Source organism: Arachis ipaensis, chromosome B5 (assembly GCF_059453495.1).
Source record: "Arachis ipaensis isolate K30076 ecotype BB chromosome B5, ASM5945349v1, whole genome shotgun sequence".
Taxonomy (NCBI): Eukaryota; Viridiplantae; Streptophyta; class Magnoliopsida; order Fabales; family Fabaceae; genus Arachis; species Arachis ipaensis.
In genome coordinates this window covers 69,696,802-69,723,772 of record NC_142440.1, presented here as the reverse complement: position 1 = coordinate 69,723,772, position 26,971 = coordinate 69,696,802, and the positions used below count along the sequence as shown (strand labels likewise).

Sequence of the window (26,971 nt, the reverse complement as noted above, 5' to 3'; positions counted from 1 at the left end):
GGAACAGATAAGGCATTTAGACAATTAGCAAGTAATATGCAGTCAAATAGTCAATCTCAAACAATTCATATAGTATGCATATGATGAATGCCTATCCCTAGTGGCTAATGATATCATCTGTCGGTTATAGAGCCAACCCGACAAGTCCTGGTACTAACCTTGGACTGTCCCTCTGTCGCGCATCCCCAACTCGAGTTATACTCATCATAAACTTGATCATAATCATGATCCATATCCATCACCCTCACTGGTGAATATTTACGGGGGCGAGCTCATCCGGGCCTTTCACAATGCCCGGCCACACTTACTGTAACATCCCGCATTTTTGAAAATCTAAATATAAATAAATTGTGATTTTATCTTATTAAGTTTAAACTTTATAATTTTAGAAATTATTTTGTTAAAAATAATTAAATAGATTCGGAGATAGTTTTATTTCGAATCAATTAATATTTTTAAGTAATCTAATTATAATGGAATATTTTGTATAATTTTAGTAATTGAAAAATAATAAAGAATTGTACAATTTAATTTAAGTAACTTTTATCCTGAAAAAGTTACGATTTATTTTACTAATTTGATATCTTATTTTATGAATTAATTAATTAAGAGTAATTAAATTAGTTTTATTGATATTTGAAGTTTAAGTTAATTAATATTCTTATGTAATTTTTATAATTGGTTATTTCATATGCTTTGGAAATAAAATTTAGTAATAGAAGTGTTATATATTTAATTTAAGTAATTTCTATTATGAATGAATTATGGTTTATTTTATTAGTTTGAACTTTAAGAGATTAATTTATTAGGAATGATTAAATGGATTTTTATAAATACTTTAAGTTTAAGTAATTTTATTATAATTAGATATTTTGTAACTTGAAATTAAAGTTTCAGATATAGAAAAATAATAGAGATTTGTATGATTTAATCTAGAAAATTGATATTTGAATTTAAATTGTACTTTACAAAATATAATTAACTTGTTCATTTTATAATTTAAATTAGAAATAATTGATTGAACTTAGCAATATGTTGATAAATAATGTTCCTAAATATTTTTAATAGAGTATATTTGATTCTAAAATTACTCTACTATTCAATTTTATCAAAATATCTATTCATATCTATCCATATTCTTTTATAAAATCCTAATTTCTAACCCTAATTCCCAAATCAAACTCAGAAACCCTAATTTCCCAAATTGAAAACCCTAAGTTCCTAATCAGAAATCCTAACCTACCCACTTTCTTCTCCCTTCAGCCGCACCATACCCCCCTTTTCTTCCTAAACCTAACGTAGAAACGGAAACAGAGAGCAAAGAGAGAGGGAAGAGCTGCTGCCATGCCGCCATGACCGCCGGACTGCCGCCGCAAGGAGCCCGTGCCACCATCGTCGTCATCCTCGTGAACAGCAGTGTCGCCGTTCAACCTCGTCCCGCCGCGTCTCCATGGTCGCCGTTGCTGCGAGCTCGCCACCGTCGAGAAGCTGCCGTCGCGTCTTGTCCCGCTGTCACCACCGTTGCCCTGGAGCTCGCCCGCCGTCGTCGTTGAGGGGCCAGCAAAGAGAGAGAATGAGCGCGGGTCAGGGTCGCCACCAAGGAGAGGAGCTATGCTCCACGCCGCCGTCGCCACCAGTCCACAACCACCACTACGAGGGTTCCGTCGCCGTCATTCCAGTGTCGCCGTTCGTACCCTTCGTAGCCGTCGCCGTCGCCGAGCAGTTGCATCGCCGGACATCATCGCTGGAGGACCGAATGGAGAAGCTAGCCAGTTCTGCTTCTGCCTCTGGTTTCTGGAATCTGAGAAGACGCAATCGCCGCTGCTGGAACTGTTATTGTTGACGTGGCCCTGTTCTGGCTCTACTCTGAATTGTTACTGCTGCTGTTTGGCTGATGCTGAAGCTTTCCACCACCACTGGAGCTGCCCGGAAACCCTGTTGTTGCTGCTCCGATAATTTATTGTAAGCTATCTGTAGTTCCAATTTTATTGAACTCATTTCCATTTCCGACTCCATTGAATTTGAACTCTATTTTGTTGCCACCGTGGTTACTACTGCGAGAGTGAAGAATGAATCGGAAATAATGCTGCTGCCGTTGATCGGAGATGCCAAACTGTTGCTGCTACTAGTTTGAGATGATATGGCTGCTATTAAGGTTGTTGTTCATGAGTGCAGCATTCCCAATTTCTATGGATTTCGACACTTTGAGGTAGGGGGTTTAAAACGATTTCAATTTAGGAATGCCTACAAGGTTTATTGAATAACTGCAAATAGATTTAATATCTGTGAGTAATTGATTGATTATGTAATTATTGAATTGTGGCTGAAATTGTGATTGGAATGGTTGAGATTGTGATTTGGAATTGTTGATTTGTGATATTGATTGATTATGTGGATTGGGAATTGCTTGATGACTAATTGTTGAGAATTTCTGGATTTTAATGGGTTATGTTGGATTTGTTGTCGTTGAGTTGTTATTTGGTATATTGTAATGTTAATGAACTTGGTTGGTGGTTGATTTGGAATTGGTTTTGAGGGGTTTTGAAGGGTTGGATTTTGAATAATAAATAGATTGCTGAAAAACTGATTTTTGAAATTAAAAGGTGACTTTGGAAGTGAATCAGTTATTCAACGATAATCGAAATGATATAAGAGCAAAGGCTGAGTAAAGTATAATAAAAGTTGTTGTTGGGACTCAATTTTGAGAAGTTTGAATTAATTATAGAACTAGTTATGATTTTTCAAAGTTAAAATGTAAAACTTGAATTTCTGCATTATTTTTAAAGGAAGCCGGAAATTTTGAAAAACTATAACTATTTCTGTGATTATCGGAATTGCATGGGACTAAATCTGGATTGAGCTTGGGAATATAGGGAACTGGACTGCTGAATTTGAGACTTTTTCACTAAGTTTATGATTTATGGTGAATTTTTGAATCATGGATGTCAAAACTGGTTTTTCTGCAGAACGTTTAACGCAGCAGCAACTTGATTCCTCTATTGGAAATTCTGCAGTTTGAATTTTGAAATGGAACTAATTTTAAATAAAACTTTATTCCTATTATTTTAATGCCGTAAAATTTCAGAACAATTGGACTTGTAGTTTTAAAGATATGAATTTTTGAAGGATGATGCATTATGCAGAAAAAGCCAGATTCTGTATTCTTAAATTAGTAACTTTGGAAGTTTATAACTTTTGATCCTGGATAGATATTGAGATGAAACCAATTGGAGGTAAAAATTAAGTATGTTTAGTATATGTGATTTTAATTTCAGGATTTTCCATATTTTAATAAGTGAGTTATGGGACTTGGAAGAGGTTGTGTTCAATGATTTGTAAAACAGAATTCTGCAGAAAATTACCTAACTTCCAAGCTACGTAACTCCTTCATTAAAAATTGTATGACCCTGGAACTAATTGAGAAAGAAATTTGGATGAGATATGTTTAACCACATTAATTTTGAAGGTGGTTGGATTTAATTTGGATTTTATATGAAATTTCAAATGTTGTATGGTGCTGCTGTCTTTTGGATTTAAAATACTGTAGAACAGTCACGGTTTTGCTTATATTCCCGAAGCTAGAGACAACGAAAAATTATGATTTTTGATTTAATAGAAATTTTAATCCGAGACGGTCACATGGATTTAAAGTTTGCGTAATTCCGAATTCATTTGATATTTTAAAAACAAAATGGAAATCAGGCTGCCAAGTTGTGTTGGTAATTATTTTGGATATGGAATTTAAGAAATAGATTTTCTATTATCAAATGTTTTTGAGAATATATTACTGTGGCAAATGCTGAAAGAGGCTGATGAATTGTTGAGAAAGAAGGAACCCGTAAGGGTGGATAAGACCTATTTTTAAAGGAGATTATGTCCAAATTTTATAAAAAATATAAGGACTTGATCAAAATAAATATTTAAGGCTTATTTAATGATAATAACTTCAATGGTTCTTTTGAGAAAAGAATATTTGGTTTATGAGATTGTTGGTAGGGGCGTGGGTCTAGTCCCACTTGCTCAGTGCGTAAACCATTATGCAGGGATGGTGGTTTTGTCCCGCCTGCAGTGAGGACGGTGGTTTTATCCCGCTCACGTATTGATAAATTGTTCAGCAAGGACGGTGGTGTGATCCCGCTTGCGTATTATTTTATGTACCCAGTAAGGATGGTGGTTTAATCCCGCTTACTGTGGAGGCAAGGACGGTGGTTTAATCCCGCTTGCGTGTTCCGGGCAAGGATGGTGGTTTAATTCCCGCTTGTCTATAGAACCTATGGATAAGGATGGTGGTCTAATCCCGCTTATCCGAGTCGGGTCTGGCAACATAACCGACGCGTGAGCTCATGGCCAGTAGGATAGGCATGCATCATATGCATCTATGTGACATTGTTTGGGTGTGTATATTGTAATTGGTTTGCCTAAGTGAATAATTCTGTTTAACTGCTAGTTGCTATACTTGATGTAATTGCTCTTGATTGTGTTTGAACCTCATTACTTGTGTTTGTAACTGATTGGCTGGATTGTGGTGAATTGGGTGTTGATTGAGTTGTTTGGGCCTAAGGCCGTGACTGGTACGTTTGAGGTCTAGTTTTGTATAACGTATCTGACTGATTCAGCATAGACTTAATGAACCTATGCTTGGAGCAGGATGATCATTTATACCGCGTAGGTAACTTCTTTTTTGTTATGGACTAGTAAGGTATGAAAAATCAAACTGGTTCAGCATAGACTTAATAAACCTATGACTGGGACAGGTTGGTCATTCATACAGTCTAGGAAACTTTAAGAGTTTTATAAAGAAAAATATGGGTTTAAGATTTTAGATAATTAATTGATGCTCTTAAAGAAAGTTTTGGACTTTGAATGTTAAACTGGTGGTTTTCAAGAGGACTCGTAAGGCTAATGAAAACAGTGTTATTTTAAATATCTCTGAACGAAGCTAACTATTTGCGATTCATTCTTTACTTTAATGGCATTCTCGACCTCTACTGAGAACATGTGTTTTGGTTCTCACCCCCAAATTTTCCACCCTTTCAGTGACACAGGTTTGAAGATGCAATTTGAAGCTGCAGGCGATTAGTAGACTTTCTTTATGGTTTGATTGCTTTCATAGAATCCCCTCGCTCTTGTCCTCTGAGATTTTATTTCACAGAGGGGTAGGTTTGGTATATTGTGTTTGAATTTCGTTTGGTTTCTTCTGTATAAGAATTATTATTACTAATATTTATGTGATTATTATTATTTGTGAATGTTTGAATTATGACTTTAATGAAATAAAAATAAAATTTTACAGAATTTTCTTAAAACTGAAACGCGAACTCGATACAAAGGCTCGAATATTAAGTAGTTAATACTAGAAAAGGTCACGTAATGTTCCTTCTAGTAGAAATACCTTGACTTAAGGAAGGTATTTTGCTGGACGGGACGTTACACTTACGACATAGGGTTAACAGAGCTTCGAGTCTCAACCTGGAGCACGTGGTGGCTAGCCAATGCTTCCTCCCAGGGAAACCCTCATCTCCGATGGTGGAAGTACAAACATTCACAATTCATTCAACAGCATATATGCATTTCTACTTAGCTATAATCATGGCTCCGCCGTAACACGGCAATAATCTAGCCATCCGGCTCACGGTTAAATCCATAACCAGCCAATTCATTAACAATTACGGCCCTTCGGCCCATGGCACAACAAGCACTTCCACCGCCATCCTCCGCATCTCGCATAATCATCTTTGATCCTCAATGATCATTCATTTTTCCCCTTGCTTCACTCGCAAGTTACCACATTCACTAGCCCTTTTTCCCATGCTAGACATATCATAATGATTTAAGACATAAGTAGTGAGATCGGAGGCTTAGAAGTATGAAATTTGGCTTTTAAAACTCAAAAATCAACTTTGGGATGAAAACAGGGCCACGCGTACGCGCACTCCACGCGCACGCGTGGATGGCCACAAAACTCATCGACGCACAAGCGTCATACGCGCGGGTTGAAAAATAGCCAAACGACGCACGAGCGTCAACCACGCGTATGCGTGGGTGCTCTTGCGCCCCAGGCACAAAACTGGCACAACTCTGGCACAACTCTCGGGAAAATAGCTGGGCATTTGGTGCAGCGCATCGACGCGCCCGCGCACACCACGCGCACGCGTGGATGGTGCTTTCTTGAAGAACGGCACGTACGCGCCAAGTGCGCCTACGCGCGGAGGGTCATTCTGCTAAAAATTTTCTAAGTTAAAAGCTGCAGAATTCACAGATTCAACCCCCAATCTTCCGACGGACAAAACTTTCTCATTTTAAATCGTTTTTCACCCGTTCTTCAAACGGCATGGACATCCCGGATCCAATTTCATTTTTGAATAGATTTGGCATAAATCAGAGATCCGTAGTCTAAGTTATGTCCCGTCAAAGTATGCCCAAAACCATATTTTCATACAAAACCGTAAAGTGCCATTTTCAAAACAAGCCATTTTCAACTCTTTTCAAAATCAATCAAAACATGCCAATTTCATCCCTTTTCTTTGAAATCAATCAAAATGTACCAAAATAAACATCAAGCCATCCTCAACTCACACATTGACACTTTACCAAAATTCTCAAAACCACATCTAACCATTTTAACACTTCTCAATTAAATGGCTAAAGGACAAACACAATATCACATCATACATCCTTCCTCATCCCAATTTCCAATAATACCATTTCCAATCAACCATCATTATACATAATCATCATCATACTCACCATCAACATGGTACCACCCACCAATTCAACCTTAATCATTCATCAAGCATATATCACAACATGCATTTTCTCATACATCACACAACCAATGCATCAATATTCATAATCACATATATGATCACATCATATATCTCAATCAATCAACAACATCATCAATTCAATGCCTATCTTAGGGCCTCTAGCCTAAGTATTTCCTACCACATTACATATTAGATACGAGAAACCGAAACCATACCTTAGCCGATTTCCCAAGCTCAACCGGAGCACTTCCAAACCACTTGTCCACAAGCTCTCAAGGTCTTAACACCTCTAAGAACAGATTTTATCACACAAAACCCTCTCCCAAGCTTTCTAAAATCACCAATCAAGCTCCAATATTCACATATACACAACCTAATCCACAATCATCATACCCATACACAACATCTCAATACCCAAACATCATAGAACAACAAATTATACTAGGGTTGAGAATCTTACCACACCCAAGGTCCAAGGAGACAAGATGAACCTTCTCCTTCAAGAGAGTTGGGTCCTATAACATCAAAGAGCCCAAAATCTCAACATTTCATCCATGAAACTCGAAAACAAGGGCTGGAATTTCGAAGAGCAAAACGTGGCTTACCTTAAGATTGATTGTATGGGTTTTGTAGAGCTCTCTGCGGTGAACACGTGGCCGCAAACGGTGCGGGGATCGGAGCTCTAGATCAAAAGTTATGGTGGTTTGAAGATCAACCTAGGGAAAGAACTTGAGAGAGTGTTCTTCCCTTCCTCTCCACCATTTCAGCGTGAATTAGAGTGTTGTGAGGAGAGATAGTACTGAAATGAGTGTTTTTAGGGTTTAGTTATATTGGGCCAAGGGCCCACTTTGGGTCCGGTTGGACCGGTTTGGCCCGTTCGGTCCAATCTTTGTCCGTTTTCTATAAAATTGGTACCGAAATTCTCGTCCCAATCTCCTCTATCATATTAAGCCATAAAAATAACATTTTTGGCTTCCTAGAATAAATTCTCATTTATGGGTTAATTAGCCATTAATTAACCGGGTCTTACATTCTACCCACCTAATTGGGAAATTTGGCCACAAAATTCGAATTCAATTACCTGAGAATAAGTGCGGATAATCCGTTCGCATCTCCGACTCAAGTTCCCAAGTGTGTTCCTCAACACCGCCTCGACTCCAAGCCACTTTGACTAATAAAACCTTTTTTCCACGCAATCGTTTGATACTAGTATCATCTATTCTGACTGGAGCCACTGGAATCGTCAAATCTCCTCTTAACTAAACCGATTCAGGTTCTAACACATGGCTAGCATCAGGAGTGTACTTCCGAAGCTGCGACACATGAAATACGTCGTGCAGATTCGAAAGATGAGATGGTAGAGCCATTCGATACGCTACCGGTCCAATCCTCTCCAGGATCTGAAATGGACCAATGTATTGAGGATTCAACTTCTTTGCTTTAATCGCCCTACCTACTCCTGTGGTTGGAGTAACCATCAGGAAAACATGATCTCCTTCTTCAAATTCCAAGGGCTTCCGCCTCTGATCGATGTAACTCTTCTGGCGACTCTGCGCCGTAAGCATCCTATTTTGGATTTTCTTGACTTGTTCAGTGGTCTCAGCTATCATCTTCGGCCCCAACAAGCTTTTCTCTCCAGCTTCATACCAACATAGCGGAGATTGACATTTCCTCCCATACAATGCCTCATACGGAGCCATTCCGATGCTCGCATGGTAACTATTATTGTATGCAAACTCCACTAACGGCATATACCGATCCCAACTTGCCGGTTGATCCAAAACACAAGCTCTCAACATATCCTCTAGTGTTTGGATCGTCCTCTCGGATTGACCATCTGTTTGAGGATGGTACGTTGTACTCAAGCTTAATCGGGTTCCAAAAGCTTTCTGAAATGCACCCCAGAACCTCGAAGTGAAACGATGATCTCTGTCAGAGATTATAGTAGAAGGTACACCATGGAGTCTCACAATCTCCTTTATGTATAACCGTGCTAGTTCCTCAAGGGTGTAAGTCATTCGAATGGGTAAAAAGTGGGCTGATTTCGTCAGTCGGTCCACAATCACCCAGATAGCATCAAAACCAGTCCTAGTCCTTGGCAATCCTGACACAAAGTCCATTGCAATACTTTCCCACTTCCATTGCGGAACCTCTAAAGGTTGCAACATTCCAGAAGGTCTTTGATGTTCAATCTTTACCTTTTGACAAGTTAAGCACTTCGAAACATATTCCGCCACATCATTCTTCATACCTGGCCACCAAAACATCGCCTTTAAATCATGGTACATTTTAGTACTTCCCGGGTGAATGGAGAATCCGCTTTTGTGTGCTTCCTTTAAGATATCTTGCCTCAAAGTGCCAACATCCGGCACAATGATCCTACCCTTGAATCTCCATAATCCATCTTTTTCTTCCGACACTCTCCACTGTTTTCCTTGCTCGATAGCTGGTAACACCTTCCATAATGCTTCATCATTTTCATGAGCCTTTAGGAGCTCGGATTTAAAATCACTCGAGATTTCTAATCGGCTCAAACACAAGGTTCCAGATACTTCTCGAGCACCAATTTTTAGACTCTCGAATCCCTTGAGCAACTTCTCCTCTTGAAGCATCATCCACGCCGCATATAACGACTTCCGACTTAACGCATCCGCCACTACATTCGCCTTTCCCGGATGGTAATTCAACTCAAAGTCGTAGTCCTTCAATAATTCCATCTACCTTCTCTGCCTCATATTAAGCTCTTTCTGATCAAAGAGATATTTCAAGCTCTTGTGATCGGAGAAGACTTGGAACTTAACCCCATAGAGATAATGCCTCCACACCTTCAAGGCAAACACAACCGCAGCGAGTTCTAAATCGTGCGTAGGGTAACTAACTTCATGAGGTCTTAACTGTCGTGAGGCATACGCCACCACATTATGATGCTGCATCAGCACGCACCCTGGACCCTTTAATGAAGCATCACAGTACACCTCAAAAGGTTCGTTCGGCTCAGGTAACACTAACACAGGTGCAGTGGTCAACTTTTTCTTCAATGTCTGAAAGCTCTCCTCGCACTCAGGAGTCCAAACAAACGGGGTGTCTTTGATGAACCTTCGGTAATAGCCAGCTAAACCCAAAAAACTCCATATCTCGGTTACTGTGGTTGGTTGCCTCCAATCCATCACAGCTTCCACCTTAGTTGGATCTACGACTATTCCCTTCTTACTCACCACGTGACCCAAAAACTTCACCTCACTCTTCCAGAACTCACACTTAGACAGTTTCGCATAGAGTTTCTTCTCCTTTAAAATCTGCAACACGGTCCGCAAGTGTTCCGCATGCTCCTCTTCAGTCTTGGAGTAAATTAGTATGTCGTCAATGAAGACAACAACGAATTTATCCAGAAACGGACAGAACACTCTATTCATGTAATCCATAAACACTGCAGGAGCGTTCGTCAACCCAAAAGACATTACAGTATACTCGTAATGACCATAACGAGTCCTGAAAGCGGTCTTAGGGATATCCTCACCCCTCACCCTTATCTGGTGATAACCGGATCGCAAATTGACCTTGGAGAAAACCCCAGCTCCTTGAAACTAATCCATGAGATCATCAATCCTCGGCAATGGGTACTTATTGTTTATGGTGACCTTGTTCAGCTGCCTGTAATCCACACAGAGCCGCATACTTCCATCTTTCTTCTTTACCAGTAACACTGGAGCACCCCACGGGAAAACACTTGGTCGGATAAAGTTCTTACCTAACAATTCCTCTAACTGAGACTTAGCTCGGCCATCTCTAACGGTGACATTCTATAAGGAGCACTTGAGATTGGTCGTACCCCAGGCACCAATTCAATAGCAAACTCGACCTCTCGGTTAGGTGAAAATTCCTCAATATCATCGGAAAATACTTCCGGAAACTCACACACTGCCGGAATCTGATCCAATTTTTGGTCATCACCTGAAACACCCACGATTAACAACAGGATACCCTGACATTCGATTCCGGAACAGTTCACCATCATCGAATTCAAGTAATAATTATTCACCACAACCGGCCCTTCTGTATCTTCCGGCATAAAGTACACCGAATTTGTAGAACAATCAAGCAAGACATGGTTCTCAGATAACCAGTCCAATCCCAAGGTAAGATCAAGACCGATCATCGGTAAGCAGATTAAATTATGGACAAAATCACGCTGCTTGAACCTAAACGAAACTTTCAGGCATCCTAGCCTAGTTACCATGGCCTCATGGGTAGCATTATACACTTTTAGGTCATAACCTAAGGTTAGGATCTTCAACCCTAACTCATGGGCTTTCTCAAATGCAATGAATGAATGCGATACTTCCGAATCAAATAAAGCATTTAAAGTTTGACCAGCCATTTCATAGTTACCTCGAATGAGTGTCTCGGATCCCTCTGCACCCTTAGCTGAGGTGGTGAACACCCGACCAGTCTGCTGCGCCTCCCCGGCATCTTGTTTCTACTTCTCCGGACACCTTGGGAGCTTATGTCCTACCTTTCCACAATTGTAGCACAAACCCCATCCGGCCTTGCATGGTGCTCCCGGATGGTGACTTCCACACCTAGTACATGCTTGAACATTCTGAGGCTGCTTCCCAAACTTTTTCCCTTGGGAGTTGTTGTTGTTGGGCCTCCTAAAGGAACCTCCCCTCTTGAAAGGCGGACTTCTAGGTGCAAAGCTCTTCCCTCAGTTCTGTGGAAATGATCCTTTGTGACTCCCTTTCTCAGCGGCTGCCCTCTTCACACACTCTTCAGCAACCCCACACTTGTTCACCAACACAGCGAAAGTTCTGATCACCATTGGTCCCTGAGCTCCATTTTTGTCATTTCCATGGTTGTTCATCTGTTGACTGAGAGCCTCAGCAGTGGCTTGTATAACAGCAGCCATGTTCTCCAACGCAGTCATAAAGTTCACCGGGTCATTAGGGTTAATCTCTGGCGCACGAGCATTAGTACGACCTCTCCCACGGCCTCTACTACGTACACGAGACGCCATCTGGTTCCTATACACACCAAACAATCGATATTAAGTTGATCAGTCTCAATATCGGAAGTTTAGTGCTTCAAAGTCCCAAATGCATGCTCATGAACGTTTATGCCAACTATATCAAGTAGATATACTAACAGCACATAACACACATACAGAGAATGCACAGAAGCATAGTCAGTCCATTCCACAGGCTCTACAGGAACAAACTGCTCTGATACCATAATGTAACACCCTACCATACAGAGTCTTATGCTTAAGTCATAATTCCGAGATGGCAAGGTATTACGACCTCTAAAACAAAAATTTAGTACGTATAGTAGTATGAATGATGTTTATAACTAGGAGCCTTTGAAGAAAAAGGGGTAAACAAAAACCGTAACTCGAAAGTGCAACACTCCGATCGATAACGTAATGAACAGGGATAAGTTAACGCGAGATTATATATATACAAAAGAGTGTCAAAAACGGGAATATCAAAACTCAAATCCGGATGCGAAGATAACCGGTCCGAGCATAGCAATATATATATACATATAATAAAATAAGAAAACTCCAAAGGAAACCCAAAGGGACACAAATACAGAACCCTATTCTCCAAAAATCTCCTATAAGAGGAGTCATCACAGTTTGTATTATTTAGTGGAGATAAAAGTATCTAAACAAGATATATAAACCAAGACGGAGTCCTGAGAACAAAGGATCTTCGCTAATCCAGAAGTCTCCACCATGCCTCAGCGAGAAACCTCACGTCCTGCATTTGAAAACCACAAAATTCGCATGGGTGAGAACCAGAGGTCCCCAGCATGGTAACAGCTTCCACATATATAATACATAATAATAGAGGAAAGCCGAAGGCAATCCTAGAACTTCCTCCAGATAATATCAAAGCTTATAAACAAACTAAACTGTAAGTGGCAATTGACTAAAGATCCTTCAGGCTAACTAATACTTCCCTTTCCAATTCCTTCAGACCTTCCAACCACCAGCAGGAGTATAATATAGCAAACACAGTTATATCAGACAAGAGATTTACAAATAGGAATAGATAAGGCATTTAGACAATTAGCAAGTAATATGCAGTCAAATAGGCAATCTCAAACAATTCATATAGTATGCATATGATGAATGCCTGTCCCTAGTGGCTGATGATATCATCTGTCAGTTATAGAGCCAACCCGACAAGTCCTGGTAGCTAACCTTGGACTGTCCCTCTGTCGTGCATCCCCAACTCGAGTTATACTCATCATAAACTTGATCATAATCATGATCCATATCCATCACCCTCACTGGGGAATATTTACAGGGGCGAGCTCATCCGGGCCTTTCACAGTACCCGGCCACACTTACGACATAGGGTTAACAGAGCTTCGAGTCTCAACCTGGAGCACGTGGTGGCTAGCCACTGCTTCCTCCCAGGGAAACCCTCATCTCCGATGGTGGAAGTGCAAACATTCACAATTCATTCAACAGCATATATGCATTTATACTTAGCCATAATCATGGCTCCGCCGTAACACGGCAATAATCTAGCCATCCGGCTCACAGTTAAATCCATAACCAGCCAATTCATTAACAATTACGGCCCTTCGGCCCATGGCACAACAAGCACTTCCACCGCCATCCTCCGTATCTCGCATAATCATCTTTGATCCTCAATGATCATTCATTTTTCCCCTTACTTCACTCGCAAGTTACCACATTCACTAGCCCTTTTTCCCATGCTAGGCATATCATAATGATTTAAGACATAAGTGGTGAGATCGGAGGCTTAAAAGTATGAAATTTGGCTTTTAAAACTCAAAAATCAACTTTGGGATGAAAACAAGGCCACGCGTGGATGGCCACAAAACTCATCGACGCGCAAGCGTCATACACGTGGACGTGTGGGTTGAAAAATAGCCAAACGACGCGCGAGCGTCAACCACGTGTACGCGTGGGTGCTCTTGCGCCCCAGGCACAAAACTGGCATAACTCTGGCCCAACTCTCGGAAAAATAGCTGGGCATTTGGTGCAGCGCATCGACGCGCCCGCGCACACCACGCGCACGCGTGGATGGTGCTTTCTTGAAGAACGGCGCGTACGCGCCAAGTGCGCCTACGCGCGGAGGGTCATTCTGCTAAAAATTTTCTAAGTTAAAAGCTGTAGAATTCACAGATTCAACCCCCAATCTTCCGACGGACATAACTTTCTCATTTTAAATCGTTTTTCACCCGTTCTTCGAACGACATGGACATCCCGGATCCAATTTCATTTCTAAATAGATTTGGCATAAATCAGAGATCCGTAGTCTAAGTTATGTCCCGTCAAAGTATGCCCAAAACCATGTTTTCATACAAAACCGTAAAGTGCCATTTTCAAAACAAGCCATTTTCAACTCTTTTCAAAATCAATCAAAACATGCCAATTTCATCCCTTTTCTTTGAAATCAATCAAAATGTACCAAAATCAACATCAAGCCATCCTCAACTCACACATTGACACTTTACCAAAATTCCCAAAACCACATCCAACCATTTTAACACTTCTCAATCAAATGGCTAAAGGACAAACACAATATCATATCATACATCCTTCCTCATCCCAATTTCCAATAATACCATTTCCAATCAACCATCATTATACATAATCATCATCATACTCACCATCAACATGGTACCACCCACCAATTCAACCTTAATCATTCATCAAGCATATATCACAACATGCATTTTCTCATACATCACACAACCAAGGCATCAATATTCATAATCACATATATGATCACATCATATATCTCAACCAATCAACAACATCATCAATTTAATTCTTATCTTAGGGCCTCTAGCCTAAGTATTTCCTACCACATTACATATTAGATACGAGAAACCGAAACCATACCTTAGCCGATTTCCCAAGCTCAACCGAAGCACTTCCAAATCACTTGTCCAGAAGCTCTCAAGGTCTCAACACCTCCAAGAACAGATTTTATCACACAAAACCCTCTCCCAAGCTTTCCAAAATCACCAATCAAGCTCCAATATTCACATATACACAACCTAAGCCACAATCATCATACCCATACACAACATCTCAATACCCAAACATCATAGAACAACAAATTATACTAGGGTTGAGAATCTTACCACACCCAAGGTCCAAGGAGACAAGATTAACCTTCTCCTGCAAGAAAATTGGGTCCTATAACATCAAAGAGCCCAAAATCTCAACATTTCATCCATGAAACTCGCAAACAAGGGCTGGAATTTCGAAGAGCAAAACGTGGCTTACCTTAAGATTGATTGTATGGGTTTTGTAGAGCTCTCCACGGTGAATGCGTGGCCGCAAACGGTGCGGCGATCGGAGCTCTAGATCAAAAGTTATGGTGGTTTGAAGATCAACCAAAGGAGAGAACTTGAGAGAGTGTTCTTCCCTTCCTCTCCACCATTTCAGCGTGAATTAGAGTGTTGTGAGGAGAGAGAGTGCTGAAATGAGTGTTTTTAGGGTTTAGTTATATTGGGCCAAGGGCCCACTTTGGGTCCGGTTGGACCGGTTTGGCCCGTTCGGTCCAATCTTGGTCCGTTTTCTATAAAATTGGTACCGAAATTTTCGTCCCAATCTCCTCTATCATATTAAGCCATAAAAATGACATTTTTGGCTTCCTAGAATAAATTCTCATTTATGGGTTAATTAGCCATTAATTAACCGAGTCTTACACTCTTGTTCTACCAATTTCTCATTTTCACCCTCATTAAGCAATATTCCACTCCTTAGACTGATGCCATGATATTCTTTCCCTGGCCAAGGAAAGACATTGGTTGGTTCATCAACAAAATGTTGTACCAATTGTCTCATTTTCTCTTCTTGACTCTTCATTAAGGCTTCCATTTCTTCAATCACCACTCTCATAATTTCCCTTAAGAACTCACTGAGTTGGGCAATGAAGAGATATCTCTTGGAGAGTTCCTCTATTGCAAATGCAACAAGAGTTTGTGGAGGTGCATAGGTTGGACAATTACGGGATGATGGTTCTTGAAGAATGGGGTATGCAGCATTAAAATCCCTTTCCCAGCCAAAATTTCGATAGTTGTCATAACAATATGAGCCATTTTGTGGCTTTAGGAGGTATTCCATTTCATTTGATTGTCATACTCTATCATTCCTTGGTGATATTCCCAGCCACCATTAGGATAATGACTTGAATCATTTTGTGGTGGTGGGCAATATCCCATATGATATGATTGATCGAAATGTGAGGTAAACTCCATTTAAATTTTATAAAACACAATCACCAAGAAAAATCGAAATTCCTTATGTCACAGACAAGGAGTTCTTAATGAGGCAATAACACAAGCACCTTAGTAGCAAGAGAAAATTAAAAGAAATTAAATGACAAAAACAAATAGAAAGTGTTTAATCTAGGTAATCAACCAGCGGTAGTTTGTTAATCACAATTAATCCCCGGCAACAGCGCAAAAAACTTGATACGTAAAAAATTTAATTTCACGTATTTACTACCGGCAAGTATACCATGTAATGACCCAATTCGCAGTGTGCCATGGTCATACAAGAAGCTAAGTGTTACTAACTTGTCCTTCTTAATTATTAACTATTATTTATTATATGAGCCTGTTCCTTGTTAGAGCGATGCAAATTTTACGAGTAACTTCTTTTTAATCGTTGTGAATGATAAGGTAAACTAAACAAGCATACATTGAGAGAAATAAAAAGGAAGCATAAAGAAACATAGAAGCACAGCTGATAATATACATCATGTACACTATAACTAAACATGTAGTGTTTACACAACATCAAGTCAGTTTACATCCTCGTCAACCTACGTAGCTAATATATACACGACACTCCCAGGGCCTGGCCCATACAAAAAGCTGCTAAACTGTAGCCCAGGCTAGTGATGAGCGGATAATTTATACGCTTTTTGGCATTGTTTTTAGTATATTTTTAATATATTTTAATTAGTTTTTATTATATTTTTATTAGTTTTTAAATAAAAATCACTCTTCGGGACTTTACTATGAGTTTGTGTGTTTTTCTGTGATTTTAGGTATTTTTTGGCTGAAATTGAGGGACCTGAGCAAAAATCTGATTCAGAGGCTGAAAAAGGACTGCAGATGCTGTTGGATTCTAACCTCCCTACACTCGAAGTGCATGTTCTGGAGCTACAGAAGCCCATTTGGCGCACTCTTAATTTGCGTTGGAAAGTAGACATCCTGGGCTTTCCAGAAATATATAATAGTTCATACTTTACCCGAGATTTGATGGCCCAAACAGACGTTCCAAGTCAGCTCAAGAATTCTGGCGTTTAACGCCGGAACTGGCACAAAAGCTGGAGTTAAACGCCCAAACTGGCACAAAAGCTGACGTTTAACTCCAAGAAAAGCCTCTACACATGGAAGCTTCAACGCTCAGCCCAACCACACACCAAGTGGGCCCGGAAGAAGATTTCTGCATTTATTACTGATTTTCTGTAAACCCTAGGCTACTAGTTCTCTATAAATAGTACCTTATACTATTGTATTTGAGAGATCTTTTGGACGTTTAGTCCCTAGACCTTGGAGGCTGGCCATTCGGCCATGATTACACCATTATCACTTTTGTATTTTCAACGGTGGAGTTTCTACACACCATAGATTAAGGTGTGGAGCTCTGCTGTTCTTCATGAATTAATACAAAGTACTATTGCTTTTCTATTCAACTCAAGTCTATTTCTTCTCCAAGATATTCATTCGCACCAAAGAGCATGATGAATGTGATGATTATGTGACACTCATCACCATTCTCACCTATGAACGCGTGACTGACAACCACTTCCGTTCTACATGCAAACAAGCTTGAATGTGTATCTCTTGGGTTTCTAATCTAAGATTGGAACCTTCGTGGTATAGGCTAGAATTATTGGCGGCCATTCCTGAGATCCGGAACGTCTAAACCTTGTCTGTGGTATTCTGAGTAGGATCTGGGAAGGGATGACTGTGATGAGCTTCAAACTCGCGATTGTTGGGCGTGTGACAGACACAAAAGGATCAATGGATCCTATTCCAACATGATCGAGAACCGACAGATGATTAGCTGTGCAGTGACAGCGTGCGTAGAACATTTTCACTGAGAGGATGGGAAGTAGCCATTGACAACGGTTATGCCCAACATAAAGCTTGCCATGGAAAGGAGTATGAATGATTGGAAGAAGGCAATAGGAAAGCAGAGGTTCAGGAGGAACAACGCATCTTTATACACTTATCTGAAATTCCAACCAAAGAATTACATAAGTATCTCTATCTTTATTTTATGTTTTATTCATCTTTTAATTATCAATTCTCTATCACCATCTGAATTCGCCTGACTGAGATTTACAAGATGACCATAGCTTGCTTCAAGCCGATAGTCTCCGTGGGATCGACCCTTACTCACGTAAGGTATTACTTCGACGACCCAGTGCACTTGATGGTTAGTTGTGCGGAATTGTGACAAAGTGTGATTCACATTTGAGAGCTCCAAGTTCTTTGGTGCCATTGTTGATGATCACAATTTTGTGCACCATGTTTTTGGCGCCGTTGCTGGGGATTGTTCAAGTTTGGACAACTAATGGTTCATCTTGTTGCTTAGATTAGGTACTTTTCTTTTTATTTTCAGAATTTTTAAGAATGAATTCTAGAGTTTCAAGGTGATGTTCTTATCATCACAAAAGCTGATTGATTCTCATCAATTTAGTTGCTGAATGTAATGTGCTGCTGCAGCTTGGCCAACCATGTTTAATCTTTTTATACTGAAGCTTTAGACTAACATTGCATGATTCTTGGAATTCTTATTAAAAAGTTTTGAATATCTTTATTCTCTTTTCCATATAAGTTTCGAAAATCACAAAAAAATTTATAAAATCATAAAAATAAAAAATATTTTATGTTTCTTGTTTGAGTCTAGTGTCTAATTTTAAGTTTGGTGTCTTGCATGCATTATTTATTTGATCTTAGTTGTATTTTTTTTATTGTTTCTCATCATTAAAAATTCAAAAATAGTTTCAAAATTGTGTCTTTTCAAGTCAACAATACAGAGAATTGAAGATTCAGAACATTCAGTAGAGGAATTAAACAGAAAAAGCTGGGCGTTCAAAACGCCCAGTGAAGAAAGAAAACTGGCGTTTAAACGCCAGCCAGGGTACTTGGCTGGGCGTTTAACGCCCAAAAAGGTAGCATTTTGGGTGTTAAACGCCAGAATGGATGCCATTCTGGGCGTTTAACGCCAGGATGACACTAGAGGAAAGATTTTGTTTTTAATTCAAATCTTTTTCAAATTTTCATAATTTTTCAAAATCAAATCTTTTTCAAGTCATATCTTTTCAATCATATCCTTTCAAAATCAATTTCTTTCCATTTTTTATTATTTTCGAAAATCCTTTCTATAATTAATGATTCACTTCAAAATTTTCAAGTTGTTACTTGCCTATTAAGAAAGGATCAAATTTTAAATTTTGAGAATCATATCTTTTAATTTCTTGTTAGTCAAGTAATCAACTTTAATTTTAAAACTTTCTTTTTTTAAATTGATTTTCAATCATATCTTCTCAATCATATCTTTTCAATCACATCTTTTTCAAAATTAATTTTCAATCATATCTTTTTGATTTCTCATTTCAAAATCTTTTTCAAAAATCACTTAATTTCTTTCCCAATCTTAGTTTTCGAAAATCATCAATCAAATTTTCAAAATTTCTTTTAATTATTTCAAAATCTTTTACTTTAATTTTGAAAATTCTTTCCCTCTTCTCACATCCTTCTATTTAAGGACTAACACTCCTCCACTATCAACAATTCGAACTATATCCCTCTTGATAAGTTCGAATTCTTCTCTTTCTACCTTCTCCTTCTATTCTTATTTTCCTCTGACACTTCAAGGAATCTCTATATTGTAACATAGAGGATTCCATACTTTCTTGTTCTCTTCTCTTTCATATGAGCAGGAACAAAGATAAAGACATACTTGTTCAAGCTGATCCTGAACCTGAAAAGACCTTGAAGAGAAAGCTAAGATAAGCTAAAGCACAATTCTCTCTAGAGGGCCTAACAGAGCTTTTCAAGGAAGAAGAAACGATGGTAGCCGAAAACAATAATGCCAACAATGCAAGGAAGGTGCTTGGTGACTTTACTGCACCTACTCCCGATTTCTATGGGAGAAGCATCTCAATCCCTGCCATTGGAGCAAACAAGAGCTTAAGCCTCAATTAGTTTCTCTGATGCAACAGAATTGCAAGTTTCATGGACTTCCATTGGAAGATCCTCATCAGTTCTTAGCTGAATTCTTGAAAATCTGTGACACTGTCAAGACCAATGGGGTTGATCCCGAGGTCTACAAGCTTATGCTTTTTCCCTTTGCTGTAAGAGACAGAGCTAGAACATGGTTGGATTCACAACCTAAAGAAAGCCTGAACTCTTGGAAAAGCTAGTCAACGCCTTCTTGGGAAAGTTCTTTCCACCTCAAAAATTGAGCAAGCTTAGAGTGGAAGTCCAAACCTTCAGACAGAAGGAAGGTGAATCCCTCTATGAAGCATGGGAAAGATACAAGCAATTAATTAGAAGGTGTCCTTCTGACATGCTTTCAGAATAGAGCATCCATAGGTATCTTCTATGATGGTCTGTCTAAACTGTCCAAGATGTCATTGGTCAGCTCCGCTGGAGGATCTCTTCATCTGAAGAAGACGCCTGCAGAAGCTCAGGAACTCATTGAAATGGTTGCAAATAACCAATTCATGTAAACCTCTTAATGGAATCCTATGAATAATGGGACAAGTCAGAAGAAAGGAGTTCTTGAGATTGATACTCTGAATGCCATATTGGCTCAGAATAAAATATTGACCCAACAAGTCAATATGATTTCTCAGAGTCTGTTTGGAATGCAAGCAGCAACAGGCAGTACAAAGGAAGCTTCCTCTGAAAAAGAAGCTTATGATCCTGAGAAACCAGCAATGGAAGAGGTGAATTACATGGGAGAACCCTATGGAAACACCTATAATCCTTCATGGAGAAATCATCCAAATCTCTCACGGAAGGATCAACAGAGACCTCAACAAGGTTTCAACAACAATAATGGTGGAAGAAACAGGTTTAGCAATAGCAAGCCTTTTCCATCATCTTCTCAGCAACAGACAGAGAATTCTAAGCAAAGCCACTCTGACTTAGCAACCATTGTCTCTGATCTAATCAAAACCACTCAAAGTTTTATGACTGAAACAAGGTCCTCCATTAGAAATTTGGAGGCACAAGTGGGTCAGCTGAGTAAGAAAATTACTGAACTCTCTCTTAGTACTCTCCCAAGCAATATAGAAGAGAATCCAAAGAGAGAGTGCAAGGCCATAAACACGTCTCACATGGCCAAACCTGGAGAGGAGGAAGAGGCAGTGATCTCTACTGAGGAAGACCTCAATGGACGTCCACTGACCTCCATGGAGTTCCCTAATGAGGAACCATGGGAATCTGAGGCTCACACAGAGACCATAGAGATTCCATTGAATTTACTTCTGCTATTCATGAGCTCTGATGAGTATTCTTTCTCTGAAGAAGATGAAGATGTTACTGAAGAGCAAGTTGCTAAGTACCTTGGAGCAATCATGAAGCTAAATGCTTAGTTGTTTGGTAATGAGACTTGGGAGGATGAACCTCCATTGCTCATCAAAGAACTGGATGACTTGACTAGGCAGAGATTACCTCTGAAGAGACAAGATCCTGGAAAGTTCTCAATACCTTGTACCATAGGCACCATGACCTTTGAGAAGGCTCTGTGTGACCTGGGGTCAAGTATAAACCTTATGCCTCTCTCTGTAATGGAAAAGCTAGGGATCATTGAGGTACAAGCTGCAAGAATCTCACTGGAGATGGCAGACAACTCAAAGAAACAGGCTTATGGACTTGTAGAGGATGTCTTGGTAAAGGCTGAAGACCATTACATCCCTGTTGATTTCATAATCCTAGAGACTGGAAAGTGTGTGGATGAATCCATCATCCTTGGCAGACCCTTCCTAACCACAGCAAAAGCTGTAATTGATGTTGATAGAGGAGAATTGATCATTCAAGTGAATGAAGACTCCCTTATGTTTAAAGCTCAAGGATATCCCTCTGTAACCATGGAGAGGAAGCATCAAGAGCTTCTCTCAATACAGAGACAAACAGAGCCCCATAGTCAAACTTTAAGTTTGGTGTTGAGAGGTTTCAACATTGCTCTAAACATCTGTGAGGCTCCATGAGAGCCATTGTCAAGCTATTGACATTAAAGAAGCGCTTGTTGGGAGGCAACCCAATCTTTAACTATCTTGAATTTCTATTTTCTTTTGTTATTTTATGTTTTCTGTAGGTTGATGATCATGTGAAGTCACAAAAACAATTGAAAAAGCAAAAACAGAAGGAAAAACAGTATTAAAAATAGAACACCCTGGAGGAGAAACTTATTGGCATTTAAACGCCAGTAAGGGTAGCATAATGGGCGTTAAACGCCCAGTCTGGCACCATTCTGGGCGTTTAACGCCAGAAATAGGCACCAGACTGGCGTTTAACGCCAGGAATGGGCAAGAAGCTGGCGTTAAACGCCAGAAATGGGTAGCAGCCTGGCGTTTAATGCCAGGATTGGCAGCAAGGGGCATTTTGCATGCCACATGGTGTAGGGATGAGAAATCCTTAACACCTCAGGATCTGTGGACCCCATAGGATCCCCACCTACCCCACCTCTCTCTCTCTTCTTCACCCATTCACCAATCACCTCAATACCTCTTCTCCATAAACCCTTCACCAATCCTCATCCATCTATCATAAACCCAACCTACCTCACCATTCAAATTCAAACCACTTTCCCTCCCAAACCCACACATACATGGCCGAACCTTACCCTCTCCCCACTCCTATATAACCCATCTTCACCCCTTCATTTTCACACATCTTAAACACTACTTCTCCCCCTTGGCCGAAACACTAACCCCCCTCCATCTCCTCTATTTCTTCTTCCTCTACTCTCTTCCTTCTTCTTTTGCTCGAGGACGAGCAAACCTTCTAAGTTTGGTGTGGTAAAAGTGTTGCTTTTTGTTTTTCCATAACCATTTATGGCACCAAAGGCCGGAGAAACCTCTAGAAAGAGGAAAGAGAAGGCAAAAGCTTCTACCTCTGAGTCATGGGAGATGGAGAGATTCATCTCAATGGTCCATCAAGACCACTTCTATGAAGTTGTGGCCAAGACTCCTCATTGAAGAAGATATGCCCATCACTAAGAAAAGGATAGAGCAAACAAGAGAGTCCACTCATGGACCTCAACAAGAGCATGAGGAAATTCCTCATCATGAAATCCCTGAGATGCCTCAAGGGATGCATTTTCCTCCACAAAACTATTGGGAGCAAATTAACACCTCCCTAGGAGAATTAAGTTCCAACATGGGACAACTAAGGATTGAGCACCAAGAGCATTCTATCCTCCTCCATGAAATTAGAGAAGACCAAAGAACCATGAGAGAGGAGCAACAAAGGCAAGGAAGAGACATTGAGGAGCTCAAGCAATCCATAAGATCTTCAAGAGAAAGAACAAGCTGCCATCACTAAGGTGGACCCGTTCTTTAATTTTCTTGTTCTTTATTTCTCTGTTTTTCGAAAATTATGCTTTATGTTTATCTATGTTTGTGTCTTTATTACATGATCATTAGTGTCTATGCCTTAAAGCAATGAAAATGAATCCATCACCTTTCTTAAATGAAAAATGTTTTTAATTGAAAAAGAAAAAGAAGTGCATGAATTTCGAATTTTATAACAATTTAGTTACTTTGATGTGGTGGCAATACTTTTGTCTTTCTGAATGAATGCTTGAACAGTGCATATTTTTGATATTGTTGATTCATGAATGTTAAAATTATTGGCTCTTGAAAGAATGATGGAAAAGGAGAAATGTTATTTGATAATCTGAAAAATCATGAAATTGATTCTTGAAGCAAGAAAAAGCAGTGAAAATGTTGCAGAAAAAAAAAAGGATATATGCGAAAAAAAAAAGAGAGAGAAAGAAAAAGCAAGCAGAAAAAGCCAATAGCCCTTTAAACCAAAAGGCAAGGGTAAAATAAAAATGGGATCCAAGGCTTTGAGCATCAGTGGATAGGAGGGCCCACAGGAATAAAATCCTGGCCTAAGCGGCTAAACCAAGTTGTCCCTAACCATGTGCTTGTGGCGTGAAGGTGTCAAGTAAAAACTTGAGACTGAGCGGTTAAAGTCGTGGTCCAAAAGCAAAAAGAGTGTGCTTAAGAGCTCTGGACACCTCTAATTGGGGACTCTAGCAAAGCTGAGTCACAATCTGAAAAGGTTCACCCAGTTATGTGTCTGTGGCATTTATGTATCCAGTGGTAATACTAGAAGACAAAATGCTTTGGGTCATGGCCAAGACTCATAAAGTAGCTGTGTTCAAGAATCAACATACTTAACTAGGAGAATCAATAACACTATCTGGATTCTGAGTTCCTATAGATGCCAATCATTCTGAACTTCAAGGGATAAAGTGAGATGCCAAAACTGTTTAGAAGCAAAAAGCTAAAAGCCCCGCTCATCTAATTAATACTGATCTTCATAGATGTTTTTGGAATTTATTGTATATTCTCTTCTTTTTATCCTATTTGATTTTCAGTTGCTTGGGGACAAGCAACAATTTAAGTTTGGTGTTGTGATGAGCAGATAATTTATATGCTTTTTGGCATTGTTTTTAGTATGTTTTTAGTATATTTTAATTAGTTTTTATTATATTTTTATTAGTTTTTAAATAAAAATCACTCTTTTAGACTTTACTATGAGTTTGTGTATTTTTCTGTGATTTCAGGTATTTTCTGGCTGAAATTGAGGGACCTGAGCAAAATTCTGATTCAGAGGCTGAAAAAGGATTGCAGATACTATTGGATTCTGACCTCCCTGCACTCGAAGTGGATTTTCTGGAGCTACGGAAGCCCATTTGGCGCACTCTTAATTTGCGTTGGAAAGTAGACATCCTGGGCTTTCCAGAAATATATAATAGTTCATACTTTACCCGAGATTTGACGGCCCAAACAGATGTTCCAAGTCAGCTCAAGAATTTTGGCGTTTAACGCCGGAACTGGCACAAAAGCTGGAGTTAAACGCCCAAACTGGCACAAAAGCTGGCGTTTAACTCCAAGAAAAGCCTCTACACATGGAAGCTTCAACGCTCAGCCCAACCACACACCAAGTGGGCCCGGAAGAAGATTTCTGCATTTATTACTGATTTTCTGTAAACCCTAGGCTACTAGTTCTCTATAAATAGTACCTTATACTATTGTATTTGAGAGATCTTTTGGACGTTTAGTCCCTAGACCTTGGAGGCTGGCCATTCGGCCATGATTACACCATTATCACTTTTGTATTTTCAATGGTGGAGTTTCTACACACCATAGATTAAGGTGTGGAGCTCTGCTGTTCTTCATGAATTAATACAAAGTACTATTGCTTTTCTATTCAACTCAAGTCTATTTCTTCTCCAAGATATTCATTCGCACCAAAGAGCATGATGAATGTGATGATTATGTGACACTCATCACCATTCTCACCTATGAACGCGTGACTGACAATCACTTCCGTTCTACATGCAAACAACCTTGAATGTGTATCTCTTGGGTTTCTAATCTAAGATTGGAACCTTCGTGGTATAGGCTAGAATTATTGGCGGCCATTCCTGAGATCCGGAACGTCTAAACCTTGTCTGTGGTATTCTGAGTAGGATCTGGGAAGGGATGACTGTGACGAGCTTCAAACTCGCGATTGTTGGGCGTGTGACAGACACAAAAGGATCAATGGATCCTATTCCAACATGATCGAGAACCGACAGATGATTAGCTGTGCAGTGACAGCGTGCGTAGAACATTTTCACTGAGAGGATGGGAAGTAGCCATTGAAAACGGTGATGCCCAACATGAAGCTTGCCATGGAAAGGAGTATGAATGATTGGAAGAAGGCAATAGGAAAGCAGAGGTTCAGGAGGAACAAAGCATCTTCATACGCTTATCTGAAATTCCAACCAAAGAATTACATAAGTATCTCTATCTTTATTTTATGTTTTATTCATCTTTTAATTATCAATTCTCCATCACCATCTGAATTTGCCTGACTGAGATTTACAAGATGACCATAGCTTGCTTCAAGCCGACAGTCTCCGTGGGATCGACCCTTACTCACGTAAGGTATTACTTGGACGACCCAGTGCACTTGCTGGTTAGTTTTGTGGAATTGTGACAAAGTGTGATTCACATTTGAGAGCTCCAAGTTCTTTGGCGCCATTGTTGATGATCATAATTTCCTGCACCAGCTAGCCTAACCACTATATAGCTTCTAGCTCTCGGGTGTACTAACACAAGTGAGAGACTAACTAACAGATAATGTCAGACTAGAGTGTCATCAAAAGAATGCCCCTACTGTTGTCAGACTATATCTACATGTGGCCGTTGAAAGATCGTCATGAGGCTCACCCATCTCCTCATCCCGCTCTATCTCTCTTAGGATCCTCCTCCTCCTCCTCGTCCGCAGCTACAGCTATACCCTCAGACCTACCAGAAGCACTGTTGTCACTATGTACCAAACCATTTGCGAGCACAGATCCGTTCGCGTATATAGGATCTACCCCATCATCTGGTAGTGCCGGCTCATCAGGCTGTGAAAAGTCAAGGATCGGCTCGGGGGGAAAGTCCCACTCTGGTGGATTATGCCAAGGCATCTTAGGCTAGTTTCCCTAGCCTTTTTCATTTGTTTTTATTAGGTTTTATGCACTTTCTTGAGCAATAAGTAATTATTTGGATGGAAGTTTCATACACACCTTGATTCATTCAAACATGATTAAATTGATGCATTTTCATAAGATTTATGCTATATCTACTTGTTGATTTTGAATGATGCAAATTTTTTAGAATCTAGCAAAGCTTTGATGCATATGTTGATTGATGATAGGTGAAGAAAGGCAAGCAAGCAAGCAACAAAAAGGGCCATGGAAAGGAGAAGAGGAAGCAACATTGGTGGCCAAAGTTGGCTCACCAACGTTGCCTCAAATTTTGGAGAAAAAGAGGTGGAATGCAACGTTGGTGGCGAAAGTTGGCTCACCAACGTTGTTGGCAACGTTTTGCAATTTCTGGTGCCAACTTTGGAGGGAACGCTGGTAAACCAACGTTACCTCCAACGTCTTCAATAAAATTTGGTTTTTG

At 39.8% G+C, this 26,971-nt stretch overlaps 1 protein-coding gene and 1 non-coding gene across 2 annotated transcripts; one reads left to right on the top strand and one right to left on the bottom strand.

Annotated features, from left to right (window-relative positions):
- Positions 1–1,189: 1,189 nt before the first annotated feature.
- On the top strand, positions 1,190–17,333 carry LOC110272085 (uncharacterized). Its single transcript, XM_088486201.1, is given in 3 exon segments — positions 1,190–2,209; positions 5,038–5,156; positions 16,817–17,333. A coding segment is annotated over 1 exon segment (516 nt). The 5' UTR covers positions 1,190–1,450; the 3' UTR covers positions 1,967–2,209; positions 5,038–5,156; positions 16,817–17,333.
- Positions 17,334–20,253: 2,920 nt separating this feature from the next.
- On the bottom strand, positions 20,254–20,361 carry LOC148564553 (small nucleolar RNA R71). The gene has a single exon (XR_015883955.1). It is a non-coding gene; the product is annotated as a small nucleolar RNA R71 (small nucleolar RNA).
- Between the last annotated feature and the right edge of the window lie 6,610 nt (positions 20,362–26,971).